At 47.2% G+C, this 13,024-nt stretch overlaps 1 protein-coding gene across 3 annotated transcripts in view; it reads right to left on the bottom strand.

Annotated features, from left to right (window-relative positions):
- Positions 1-220: 220 nt before the first annotated feature.
- Positions 221-13,024, bottom strand: part of PRDM6 (PR/SET domain 6) — a 268,286-nt gene continuing 255,482 nt past the window's right edge. For 2 of the 3 annotated variants that reach the window (XM_069625581.1, XM_069625583.1), the window contains one exon: positions 221-1,137. In XM_069625581.1, coding sequence (XP_069481682.1) covers positions 1,023-1,137 — 115 coding nt within the window. In that variant the 3' untranslated portion in view covers positions 221-1,022. The remainder of the gene's footprint in view (positions 1,138-13,024) is intronic. The other variant, XM_069625582.1, reaches the window with a different exon arrangement.

Below are 13,024 nucleotides of genomic sequence, written 5' to 3'. Positions count from 1 at the left end.
AGACGTCAAGGTATTGCTATAGGCAAGGTTCATGATTGGCCTGCAATGGAATCACAGTCCAGATTGAAAAGTGAGACCTGTGCAGCGTGGCTTCCTTTAACCCTCCCATGCTCACCCCAGTGTTTAGCGCCGCCTATGGAAGCTTAGGCGCTCTTTTGCAAGGAGGCGCTGGTTGCACATGAACAGTCCACTTCAAAGTAATCAGAAAGCCACCCCTCGCTGACATTATTACACAACATGTTTTCTTTTATTTAAAATATTGCATCATTCTTCAAAACCTACCATGTCGGAGCCGCGTCACCGTGGAATCGGTTAACATCAAAAAGTGCACAAAAGTATGATTTATTAGTCCTTGACAAAAAAAAAAAAATAACGCATGGCAACACAATGTCCTCTTCGCTCCAAAGCAAACGCCGACCTCGCCTTTCCATCCGTCCTGCCTGCTGCTCCCATCAGCCACACGCATTTCTGAGTCCAGCATGTAGAGGCAAAGTTTGTAAAAAAATTAAAATAAAAAAAAAGGAGAAAATAAAGCAAATCAATAATAATAACAACTTTCGATAAAGGACTACATCCGGGTCCCTTGAGTCATGCTACGGAAAGAAAAAAGGTGCAAAGATAAACAAGTCCATGTGCATTCTCTGCCGCAGCTGAGCTTGGGCGGGAAAAGCCCATCCGCTTCCTTGCTTTGGTATTTAAATAACATTTTTTTTAAAAAAAAGTCTTCTTAGATATAAAGCTTTACAGGACGGCGGGACTCGGACTGCGAACCGTCCCCGGGAACTCTTTGTCCATTGGAGAAAAAAAAAGTCTTCTCCCCACTCATAAATAAATAATCTTCCCCCTGGTCTCGGTTCGGCGCCAGGATCGATGTCTCGTAACATCTTCCTTTATTTTATTACTGCTTTTGGTTTTCTGGGGCTGATTGAAAGTTGCTCAGAGGAAATCTTTGGTTTTGTTTAAGTGTCCGTGACATTTAATCATGACTCTCCATTGCAGTTTAATTCCAGGCAGCCAATCAGCTAATCCACTTCAATTGATTCTGCGCTCTCTGTGATTGGCTTGCATTCATTGGGCATCCTCTGGTGTCGACTCAGCTGGGTGGCCTGTGTGAAGCTCCTATCGCACCTCTCGCACCTGGGGGGAGGAGGCAAGAGAGAAAATTGAGAAGCGGGGAACTGATCCGAGAGCAGAGCGAGAGGTGGCGGGAGTAGCAGGGGGGCGGAAGCGCTGCCTTTTATTTCGGTCTCATCCCCCCTAATCGGAACAGACACTCAAAAGTGGCTTCAGATTTTACCGGCTCAAGCGGTTTAATTGGTGGGTCTCTTCCAAGGCCACGATGCCGGTGATGGGACAAGGGCCTGTCGGATTCAGAACAGAGGGACCTGTCAATGGGCAGAGGAGAGGGTGATTTCTCCAGAGAGGCTCGGCCCGCTCCATCTCGAGGAGCTGTCACTTCACATAGATAAAGAACAAAAAGGGATTTTTTAAGAGTGAGCCATCAAAGAAGCAGCTTGTCTGCAGTTTTGGGCTCTGCGACCCCCTGAAGGGAAATTCGACTTCTGCTCCGTTTGATTCTGGAATCTCGTGGAATTCTTAGGGTCGGTCAGTGGTGGGTAGGACAGGACAAAGGGAGAAGAATGCACTCTTGTGATAGGGGAGGGATTCTTTCTTTTACACCGATTCATATGTTGACGTCAGTGGATATGTTTGAAAGGTGCGGCTAATTGGACAAGACAAATGTATAGTTTAAGCCAAACGAGAAACAACAGTTCACAAAACGTAAGAACACCTGATTGGGCAACTGGGTGGGGCATATGAGCCTGGAAGTGTGCTGCGCTGTATGCTAAACCAAGGAATTCCCCATTCAATAAGCCTGCATGCTAGCTTTTGAATTTAAATGCACTATCTTTTATTATGTTTCTGCTACAAAGTTTATTGGCCCCAGGCCTCAAACTGTCTAATTTGTTGGTTATGTGGCCAGTGAACGAGCTCTCTGTTTCGGCTTATGTGGTCATTAAAAAGCACCTCGTGTGTGGTCAGATGGTGGGTCTTGTGATCAAGGACAGGAAGATCGGGTGCAATTATGTGGCTCTTAAGAGACGCCTCTTGTGTGGTTAGGAAAATAACCTGTTGCGTGATCATGTGGTCAGAAAGCGGTAACTCTGATTTGCTTTTTAGAGGCGTCTATAACATGTGGTCCTTTGGTTATGAAGACAAACTTTTTTTTTAAAATCCAAGAGTTATGTGGTCATATGATCAGAATAAATGACATATTCTGTGGTCATGTGGTCAGTAAACAGCACTTGTCTTGTGGTTTCCAAGCAGTGTCTATTACCAAGGCATATAGTCAGGAAAGGAGACCCCTTCTGTGGTCAAGTGATTAGTACCAAGCGGCTTTCAAGTGATCAGGTGGTTTTTAAGAGACATCTATAACATGGTCTTGTGGTCAGGAGGAGGAACCAATAGTGTGGGCTCTTGAATAGTAAGAGGCACCTTTCATGTATTTATGTGGTTTTTGAGGGTCATCTATTATTTAGTCACATGGCCAGGAAGACGAAGCTGTTGCATGGTCATGTGGTCAGTAAGAGGCCCCTCTCATATGCACATATTGGTTTAACGGGGCATCTATTACGTGGTCATATGGGCAGGGAGTAGACTCTAGTGTCTTGTCGTGTGGTCAGTAAGAAGCAGATGTTGTCCGATAAGGCTAAGGACTGTAAATCAGCTCAGCTTCAATGTATATGCTCAAAAAATCGTACTTTTGCCATAAAACACTATCAGTCAATACACAGGCACGGGATTAGCACGGGATTAAAGGACAGGCGTGGATTACAGAAATGAAAAGCCACAGTATGGACCAAACCCTCTTGGTTTGATGGTTTCTTTGTTCGTTTCTGAATCCCCTTACCGTTTAGCAGGATGATATTCTGTACTCGAATGTGCCAAATAGTTGACTAAGGGGTGTACACCTTTAATCTTCTACAATCCCCAGTATGCGTCTCATTTTGAAGCGGGTGCTAAATTACCCGAGTGTCCGCCTCCTTTTTACACTCCTAAGGCCTCATTATAACTCCGGCTGTAGCCGTGCCAGTAAAAACAGCAGGCCGCCGCCAGCGTTTTTTTCTTTCTGGTGCCTGGCAAGGGGGAATCGCCCGGTGCATCTGTCGAAGGCTGCGGGTGGGGGCGGTTCCGCCCGCCAAATCAGACCTGGTGGGCGGGAGGGCATCCCGGCTGCAAACTTGTACTTTGCCGGTCCGGTAACAACAGTGCCGGTAAGCCTACCGGCAAACGGTGCCGGTAAGCCTACCGGCACCGTTGTTACCGGACCGGCAATGTTATAATGAGGCCCCTAGAAATGTTCTTGGGATTTCATGCACAGAGCAGGGCACAGATAGTAACGTCCACCCCCCCATCTTCCTTCAGCTCTGTGCATGAAATACAACAGCATCTCCCCCTTTATCCAATTTCAACTAAATCTTTAGAGATTCCTACTGCATTTTTGCACCTGTCAAAAGCAGGCGGAGTCCATAGCGATATATTGTAATGCCTGCCGCCGTGTAAGTATGCAGTGACCTGCATTACTGCTATATTACTGTTGCGGGTACAAAAAGGCAGCAGAACCCAGGACCAGCCAGATTTCTGTGCCTTTGGTTAATGGCCACGGCCCCTTCCAAGGAATTAAAAGTTCATTATGCCCAACCTCCGCTCCTCAGACATTCAAGTTCTCATGACGCCATATAATGTAATGCACACAGCTCTTTTATGGCGCTCTTCTGCCAATTTGCTGGCCTTGCAGCACGTGCTTATTAAAACTATTCCGAATATGAGTATTGCCGCCAACATAAGAGCATATGCTTTATTTATTTATTTATTACATTTATAAAGTGCACAAAGCGGCCCTGGGGCATCATGGCGCTGTTGCGGCGCTTGCTTATTTACATGTTAGACAGCAGGAACACCGGTCTGTGATTCTTGTTTACAGTGAACCTAATACAAGACGGGTACTGGTTAAATTGACATAACCGATGCAGCTAAGTTACAAGTGAAATGGTTATGGTGGACATGGGGGTCCGAGGAAGCGGGGGACCTAGGTGGCCTGGCTGTACGTGAGGGCAGCATGTGATAGAGTGAGTTAATTGAAGAGCTTAGTTTTGAGTGATTTGCGGAAGGCTATGCGAGAGGTGTCATTCCTTAGGGTTGTGGGGAGATCATTCCACTGCTTGGGAGCTAGGAATATGAAGATGGCGCCTCCAGCTTTGGCTCTTTTGAAGGAGGGTACTTTCAGCTGATTGAGGTGAAGTGTTCGCTTAGGTCGAGAGGAGGTGGCTCTGACTATTTTTGTCCGAGAGGTAAGAAGTGGCTGCGAGTGAGAGGCATGTATGGGTTATGCCAACGGTTTTGAAGAGCATCCATTCCTTGACCGGGAGCCAGTGCGCCTCGCCTCTGGCGTGGGAGATGTGCTCCCTTTTGGGAATGCTCAGCGCTGCCCTAAGTGCATTCATTATGGCTGAGAGAACCCTGCCCTGAGCAGGCAGGGTCCACACACTTCCTTGTGGTATGCCCAAGAAACTTTGCATCACAGTGCGCAATGTTTGCAGTTCGTTCCTCATCCCCTTTTAACATCAAATATGTGGCTGGTGTTGTTTGTGTCAGCCTACAACCCTAAGTGGCAGCGTAATGATGGGGTATGTTGAGGAAAAGGGCCAAGGCAGACTTCTTAAATGTCAAAAAGGCAGCTGGGAGAGAAAGGTGCTTGGGATGGAGCCAGTAGCCAGGCTGAGCTTTTGCCACCTTTCCGGTTGATAGACGGCCCCTGTGAAGATGCCTTACACCGCTTTCAAACTGCAAATAGCTCATTATTCACCTCTGTGCTTTTTTTCTTTAATTCCACGTAAAAATGGCCTGTACATGTCCCTGTTGGATGTTAATAATGGATTGATGTAGACACGTGCCCAGTTATTCAAAACAAAAGAAGGGGCAGAAGCACATGTAGGATCTAAGATGGATCTTCCCAGGTGCACAGATCATGAAAAGGACCCATGGCCAGAGCAAGACCAAAAGGGTGATGCGGGCAAGCATTCATGGGGCGCGCCCAAGGTCAAGGCGTCCACCACCACCTCAATGCTCCAGTCAGCTTTCCTCCCATTCCTTGAATAGCCAGGGAGGGAAAGCTTACTTGGCAGAGCAGTAATACAGGTTGCCACCATGTTTTTCACCACAATGTATGCTTTAGTTCTACCCAACAACATTTACCCCCAATAGAAAGGGGTCACTGCCCTGTGGCATCATAGGCTGTACAGTCGCCAATGTCTACAGTTCTGGCATTAGGCACAGTTGGGTCTGGCAGATTTCCCTGAAAAGGCCCTCAATGGAACCTGAGGACATGGCATTGCACTGAGGTGCTTTACCCCAACTTCTAAAGTATGTATCTTCCCCAGGACCGCAAAGAATTCAAAACGAGTTCCTGTTGTGCACCAGTTTGGTTGGGGTTTTAATTCCTGAACAGAGCTTCTTCGATAAATAGGAACAGGTGGTGGCAGCAGGGACATGGAGTGTTCCGAGACAGATAATGGACCTGGAAGTTTAAACGGAATGGGCCCTTTAGAAATGTCAGATGTTTGTCGAATGGTCGACATCCTCCAGGTGAAAGAGACAGTGCTGCATAAAGGACCCTTCCTGTTTGTCATTTCATGTGATGGCCATTCTCTCAATAAGAGAACCATATTAGCTTGTATACATAACAATTACTAGCCTATACCAGTAGTTGTGAATGGCCAAGTATCACAGTCGTTACTGTCCCCCTATGCAAGGGACTTATTTTGTAGATTTTGTTAGCCTACTGAAATTGGAAACTAAAACCCTTGCTTTGCACAAATCTCCAGAGCAGTTATATCGACTCACTAAGTTATAAAACCTATCATATGCACTTGTTTGGTTTGAGATTCGATGCCTGGTCAGGATTCTATCTAGTTGTCCTCCTACTTCAGCTAAGAACAACAAGAGATAGGGGTGCATACTTTTACAACCGTTGTCTTCACTTTAGCCGAAGCTGGAGCTCTAGGCAAGGGCTCACTTTACTGTGGTGTGGCTAGGGGCATTCGCGACTAAGCGCTGCTCCCAAACTCTGGCACTAGCTCTGTTCCAGACAGATTCCCTGTCTCTGCCTTGCAGACAGCTTCGGGCGTGCATTCTTCCGCGACATCTTATCCATTCTATCAGGCTTCTCTCGGACATGTTCACTGTTGATGTGCAGCTCCTCCTACTATAGGAGGAGTATGTGGCCACTGTCACCCGTCATCTTGATGGAAGGCTTTCAATGCATGGTCGCGCTGAGGAACATATGCGCATCACCGAGCTTAGTCTACCACAATGGGGTAGATGTAGGCCTTCCTGGGGGCGGGGACTATCAAGACCTGAACATGTTTAGAATAAGGTGTATTATTTGTGTGCAGACTAAAATAGAGAGCCCCGATCACTCCTATTGCTGAGAGCCATCTATTGGCTATGTGGACCTAGTGGCATTATCCTAGAGGCCCTAATTCTGTGGCATAGATCTTCCAACCGTACGGGTCTCCCCTTTCTGGATAACAAATTCATTAAGGATAATCTGTTTAGACATCTCTGGTCAGCCGGTCATAGAATTCTTCCTCCCCCTCAGATCCATCACTTCTGTGTTGGGGCCACGCGTTTCAGTATATGGTTTTTACACTGTGGATATTTCTTCCATGGGTTATGAGAGACTCTCAAATGGCCTTTATATGCCGCAAAGTAGAAAACACAGAGCTGTGCGCGCTCTGTGGTCGAGGTTCTGAATTAGCAGGGTTGAGAACTTTACTGCCACAATACCCTCAAGAGGCTCAAATATGAACACTGTGCTCACAAGATGTATTGCCACATGCATGACAAGGCACACAGAGGCCAGTTTCTCTTGGTTTTGAGCCTATCCTATCATCCTAACCTCACTAACACACTCCGCCCCTTCTCTTTCAGAGCCACGTGAGCGCCTGGAGACTGCCCCTGGGTGGTAGCAGTGCGCAGTATTAATCAACATAACATAACATTGCCTCAATATGACAAGTCTGTGGTCAGGTCGAGGGGTTGTTTGGTGCCACATAACGCAGGCTATCATAGACCGCGTTATCAAAGCAAATCAAAGCATGACGCTCAAAGAGTGGATCTCGGCCGGGGGCACTTCCTCATAAGTTTCCGAGAAAGCATGTTTGGTTGAGGCCGGTCAGAGTGCTGAGATTACACTTTCATTTATCTAAACTACTCAGCCGTCCATGACGTGTCAGCAGAAATAAGTTGTGTTTCTTTGATTGTCTACCTGGGGATATTTTCAGCCGCCTGTTCCACTGTTAAAAACTGCACTGTGATCTTGACAAATGTAAAATGTCAGCTTTAATGTATCAGACCTATCAGCTCAATGAAAATAACTCAGAAGTATTGATCAGCTAATGATTTTTGGCGTATTCATTAGCGCCGGCGCGCAGATCATCCTCTCTGCAGAGCTCCTGAAGTGCTGATGACACATTAGCGTATTGCTGATTGTTTATTAGAAAACTGATTAGTTAGTGGATTAGGGTGGCAAAATATACTACCTTTCATCGCTTGACAAACTGGCACAATATTGTGTTCAGGCGAGAGGGGCTGAGGGGGGGAGGGGAGTACGGCGGCTTATCATTAAAGCACCAGAATCAATTTCCATGCTCGTAAATAGCTGAGCCAGTCTGAGAGAGTACAGTTGACTGTACTCAACTTAACAGCATTGTTGTTTCTCCCACTCGCTTCTAATGGCTTTCTCTACGATTTTACTACTCCATAGATATATCATTGCAACTATTCTCAAGCCAAATTGCTTTAAAATAATCATTCTCCAGCTCTCTCACTACAGAAGCTAAGGAGGGCTAGGAGCGTGGTCTAGCGGCCGAGTGGCTATCCCTGGGCCTAAAGACATGGGTTCCAACCCCAGCTTCGACACATCGGAAAATGGTGTCATTCCAGGGAAATTGCTCTACTTTCCTTAGCCTCAAACAGGGAACCTGTGTAATAATGTAAATATATATATTAAACCATGGTTTAGTTTACTGTCAACAAATGTTCCAATTGCATGCTCCCATCCATTCCCCTTTATGTTCTGGTTTCTTCAATTCTGCATGACTACACCTATTACACGTCTCAGTGTCTAGCACACAGGATAAAACCCTGGAGCAGGAAAAGCCGGTAACAACACTGACAGGTGAGTAGCGCTGTAGCTTAGCTATTAATTGGGCGTGGTGGTGAGCTTGGGGTCTAAAGAGAGAGAGTGAGAGTGAGAAAAAAAATGGACAAGAGGAGAAGAAATGGGGGAAAAGTCTAGGGAGTGTTAGTAAAGATGACAGCAATCAGGAAGGAGTTGCCATTTAGCTAGTTTAAGCCTATCCACTAACCACATGCCAGGCAGGTGAGGCAAAGTAGATGAGAGGGATAGTAAATATAGCATTATTCCGGCAAGAGGGAGTGTGCAAAATAGGGATCAGCCAAAAGGACAGAGAATAATAGACCGAATTGGATATTTAGCAGAATTTCGGCCGTTTGAAAATACCAAACGGCCAATAGGTTCAACAAAATCCCCCATTGGTTGACGGTGCTGCTGGGGTGTCTCCTGCACCCTTGCTCACTATATTGTGAGTGGGAGTTGCGGGGGTGTCCCCTGCAGACTGTCCCGGAAAAAAAAAGGAAAGGACCCTGCGGCGCATGTTCCCGATCATGGAAGTGAAAGGGAACAGACGTTGCAGGGACACAGCGAGTCAGCAGCAAGGTAAGTAGGGGTGTGGCGGTGTGGGTGGGGCTGAGGGGCCAAATCAGAAATGTCCAGGGCAGAAAAGACCAAAGACTCAAACATTTCTCTGAAGGCTCTCAACCCCGGTCTGAAAACTAGAAGGCAAAGCTACTGGCTAACTGCATGCAAGGGATGTCATGATGGGCAGCGGGAGCAACACATAATAAGAGGAAGCGGGAGAGCAGAGTGGATAACTCTGCACGGGTAATCTAATGTCAAAAGATGGAAAAAGGACATCAATACAAGCCTCATCTAACAACATTCAGAAGGGGACTTTAAAAGGAGGGTAGGCTTCTATCATGAACCATCCAGAGTGGGGGAAGGAAGAGCATCCTCCCATACAAGGCGAGGAGAATTGGTGGTCATTAATCAGAGAGGGGTTAAAGGCCTGAGAGCAGGCGTAGGAAAGATGATAGTAAGGAGCACAGCTCCTAGGCCTCGGGATGGAAAGGAGGTGAAAGAAGAAGTGGTTTGAGGAGAAAGAGCACACTTCATACACATCATACCTCAATTATTCATCTCCTTAGCAAGCCGATGTGCAAGGTCCTGGTGATTGGGCAGTTCTAAAATGGTGGTCCTTAGTTGCTTCTTGGATAGTGGAAAGAGGTGCTTCTGGGACCTCAGTGGGCTGCAGGCAAGTGCTCAGCAGAGTGCCTGCAGGTGCTCATGTTTGTGCTCAGTGGGGTATCTGTCGAATCCCACGTTTGTGCCTGCAAGAACTCCGTTCTGGAGATCAGTACGCCAACTGAAATGCTCCACGTCGTCCCCGAAGGAGCTCTGTTGGGTGCCTCCAGACGCTGCGATGGCTGCATGCGGTATCATAATGGGGCATTCAATGGGTGAGGAACCAGAATCACCCACTGAAGTAGGGGGAAGAACGAGAGGCACCATCAGCCATTTGATATTCCTAGTAGTACACTTCAGCGTAGATATTGTGAAGAAACTCTCCGGATCCCTCCTACAGCCAATCCTGGCATTGCACATTTCATACTAGTAGGCCCTACAATGCCAAGCAGGCAGTATTCAAAATCGGGATTGGTTGAAGCATCACACATGACAGAGAGCAGCTTATTTCTTGAAATTTCCGACCAGAAATAGAGTTGTAGATATGGTTTTGTCATCTAAATAATAAACAATTTAAATTTCTAAAAAATAAACAATAATTGTGTGTTGTGCTGTCACAGTGTGGGTGTCAGGGCACTAATCCTGCATGATTTCACAGAATTCTATTCTTTCCTCCTACAAGGGATTTTGTTGTGCAGTAGATGGTTATAAATATTGGTAAATATCAAAGTATTTCAGGAAAAGGAAAGTACTCTATTCTATGACTACCTCACAAGTTCCGATGGGCTTGCCCCTAAGGATGGAGCTAAGGAGAGACCAGCTAGGGAGTGACCGGCACATTCAGAGCAAGATCCGCTGGCCTGGAATTAGACTGCTCAACCCCTAACAAAGGGTGGAGCTAGGGAGTGACCGGCGCATTCAGAGCAAGTTCCCCTGGCCTGGAATCAGACTGCTCAACCCCTAACAAAGGGTGGAGCTAGGGAGTGACCGGCGCATTCAGAGCAAGTTCCCCTGGCCTGGAATCAGACTGCTCACCCCTAACAAAGGGTGGAACTAGGGAGTGACCGGCGCATTCAGAGCAAGTTCCCCTGGCCTGGAATCAGACTGCTCACCCCTAACAAAGGGTGGAACTAGGGAGTGACCGGCGCATTCAGAGCAAGTTCCGCTGGCATGGAATCTGACTGCTCACCCCTAACAAAGGGTGGAGCTAGGGAGTGACTGGTGCATTCAGAGCAAGTTCCGCTGGCATGGAATCTGACTGCTCACCCCTAACAAAGGGTGGAGCTAGGGAGTGACTGGTGCATTCAGAGCACGGTCTGGCCTGGAATCAGTCAGCTCACCCGTAACAAAGGGTGGGGCTGCATTTAGAGCAAGATTGTCTTGCCAGGGACCATACTTCTCGCAAGGCCTCCTGTTTGTGTATTTGTGCTACTTTGAAGGTCATGAGCTTCCTTGTAATCAGCTAAAATACACTGGACATGCAGCTGGGGCTACTGCTGCTCCAAGCAAACCTACATTTAGGGACCCGCACTGTCTACCCCAAACCCAGCCCCCCCCCAGAGTGTGGTAAGTAAATGAGGTTTCTTTTATGAGTTACACGTTGATGGAATGATCCGTGTGTGTGGTTACAGACTGCAGCATGGAACATGGCAGTGCGCTAATGTTTCTGCTATCTATAGGAGCTGATTGCGTGCCAGTTATTGTGTGCTGATAATTATAAGCTATGTTCTAAAGGTGTATGCTCAAACGGAAATCCTGGACAAATACTGGATCCTCAGATATGAGCGAGCCCCTTTTGACGGACCATCCGCCCAGCCCCTTGGGCGGCCTGGCAGTCAGTATGGACACTATGCACACACTTGGATCGCCACACTGAAGCACAGAAGAAGCAATCCTATGAAAGAGTGCAGCAATGAATGGGAGGTGTTCTCACTGCATGTCTCGCAGGAAAGCAATCCTCTTAATTTGCTGCCCCTCAACAAGATGAGCATTGATTTCCTTTACGTTTGGCTAACTGTTACATCGATTACGATTGTCTTACTGGATATTCTTCAACGGTTCCCTTCCCATCTCTTTCACAGGCTTTGCATCTTCTGACAAACGTTTCTTTCGTGGTCAATTGTATAATGACTTATTTTGAAGGTTTTGTGCTTTTTGGTGCTGTTTGTACTATTAGGTCTCCAGACCTCCCCTTTCTTTCTGTTCCTTTCAGACTACGCACCCAGTTTGCTCTCAGCGTCCATGTCCTCAAGGGTCTTGGGGGCAGGCGGGGAGCAGAGCATTGTGCCGCCGCCATATTTGCTGTCCCCCTGCAGTTCCCTTCCGTGTTTAGGTGTTGCCATCTTGTCCGCGCGACATAGTACTTTCTCAGGAACTCCTGTGATTGGACCGTGCCCTCTTTGCTGTTAGCCATGAATCTCTTCCTGGTGGCCATTCACCCTCTCTCTATATCCCGCACTGTAGGCAAGATTTTGCGTAGACTTTGATCTTCGTTTGTAGAACTGGGGAGAGGTTTCCACCTGTAGGCGTGCCTTCCTATCACCACCCAATCTTACACAGGATGGTCCTTGGCACAGCAGTGTCCATGACTCTGCAGATGCTCTGAATGCATCTACAGAAGAGCCAGGGCAGCCTCCCGCTGACTGGCACGGGAGAATTCTATGGGCATTGTACATGGCCAATGGAGGCGGCATGCTCCGGCGGTTACGGCGTTCCCTATAATGAAAAACATCTACTGGAAGATGCCCCTCTAGACACTCTTCCCGCCCTCCCTGAGAAGTGTCCAATAGGGATTGAAATTCAGATGTGAAGAGCAAGGGCAGGGATCACCACAAATTAGAACTGGCTGAATGTAAGAATGAGTAAATATTGTGCTTTGCAGTTGGTGATTGGCAAACAAGAACACAATAGTTGCACATCTTTATCTACTATACATTGGATGGCAGTCATTCCATGGACAGGTTTCCCTTAATCATGGCACTTCCGCTTTACTTTAAGATGCTGAACTGCTCTGATGAGCTCGTACCAATAAATGGAATTCTTCAATTGACAATAAAGTTTGAAACTGGGATATGGATATGGCATCAGCCCCAAAGATCTCCCAGCAGTCACTGCTAACCTTTGCTATTGATTTAGTGTGAGTTAGTGGCCCACTGTGACTTTCAAAAATTCTCAAATGAGGAGGCCATTCTACTGAGGTTTGTCGTCCACTTTCAGAAAAAAACTACTGCGGGAACTGCTGCCTCTGGCGACCATTCTCCAGATGTCCCAGACGGAAGCGAGAGCAGACTCGCAAGCTACGCAGATAGAGACTGGCAAAGGACAGGTGAACGAGCATGCATATTACGTCAGTCAAGAAGGGAGAATTGGCAGAAGTGGTCACACTCCGGCAAGAAGGTATGGCACCACTGGAAAGTGTTATGGGTGTGGTCTGCCTTTTCCCCATGAGGAAGGAATGTGGTGCCCTACGTTTGGACAGAGACGCACTAATTGTGGATGTGAAAATCACATGGCGAGGGTATGCAATGCACCTCCAAACAGGGCGCACAGTGTAGCTCCCAGCAGGGCGAGACAGGAATACAATTCATGTACCGCAGTGCCCCAACACCAACATGAGGAGAGACATGGTCAGTCATA

The sequence above is a fragment of the Ambystoma mexicanum genome, chromosome 6p (genome assembly GCF_040938575.1).
Source record: "Ambystoma mexicanum isolate Mex_15411 chromosome 6p, UKY_AmexF1_1, whole genome shotgun sequence".
Classification (NCBI taxonomy): domain Eukaryota; kingdom Metazoa; phylum Chordata; class Amphibia; order Caudata; family Ambystomatidae; genus Ambystoma; species Ambystoma mexicanum.
Note: the sequence above shows the minus strand (reverse complement) of the source record. Positions and strands in the feature narration are given on the sequence as shown.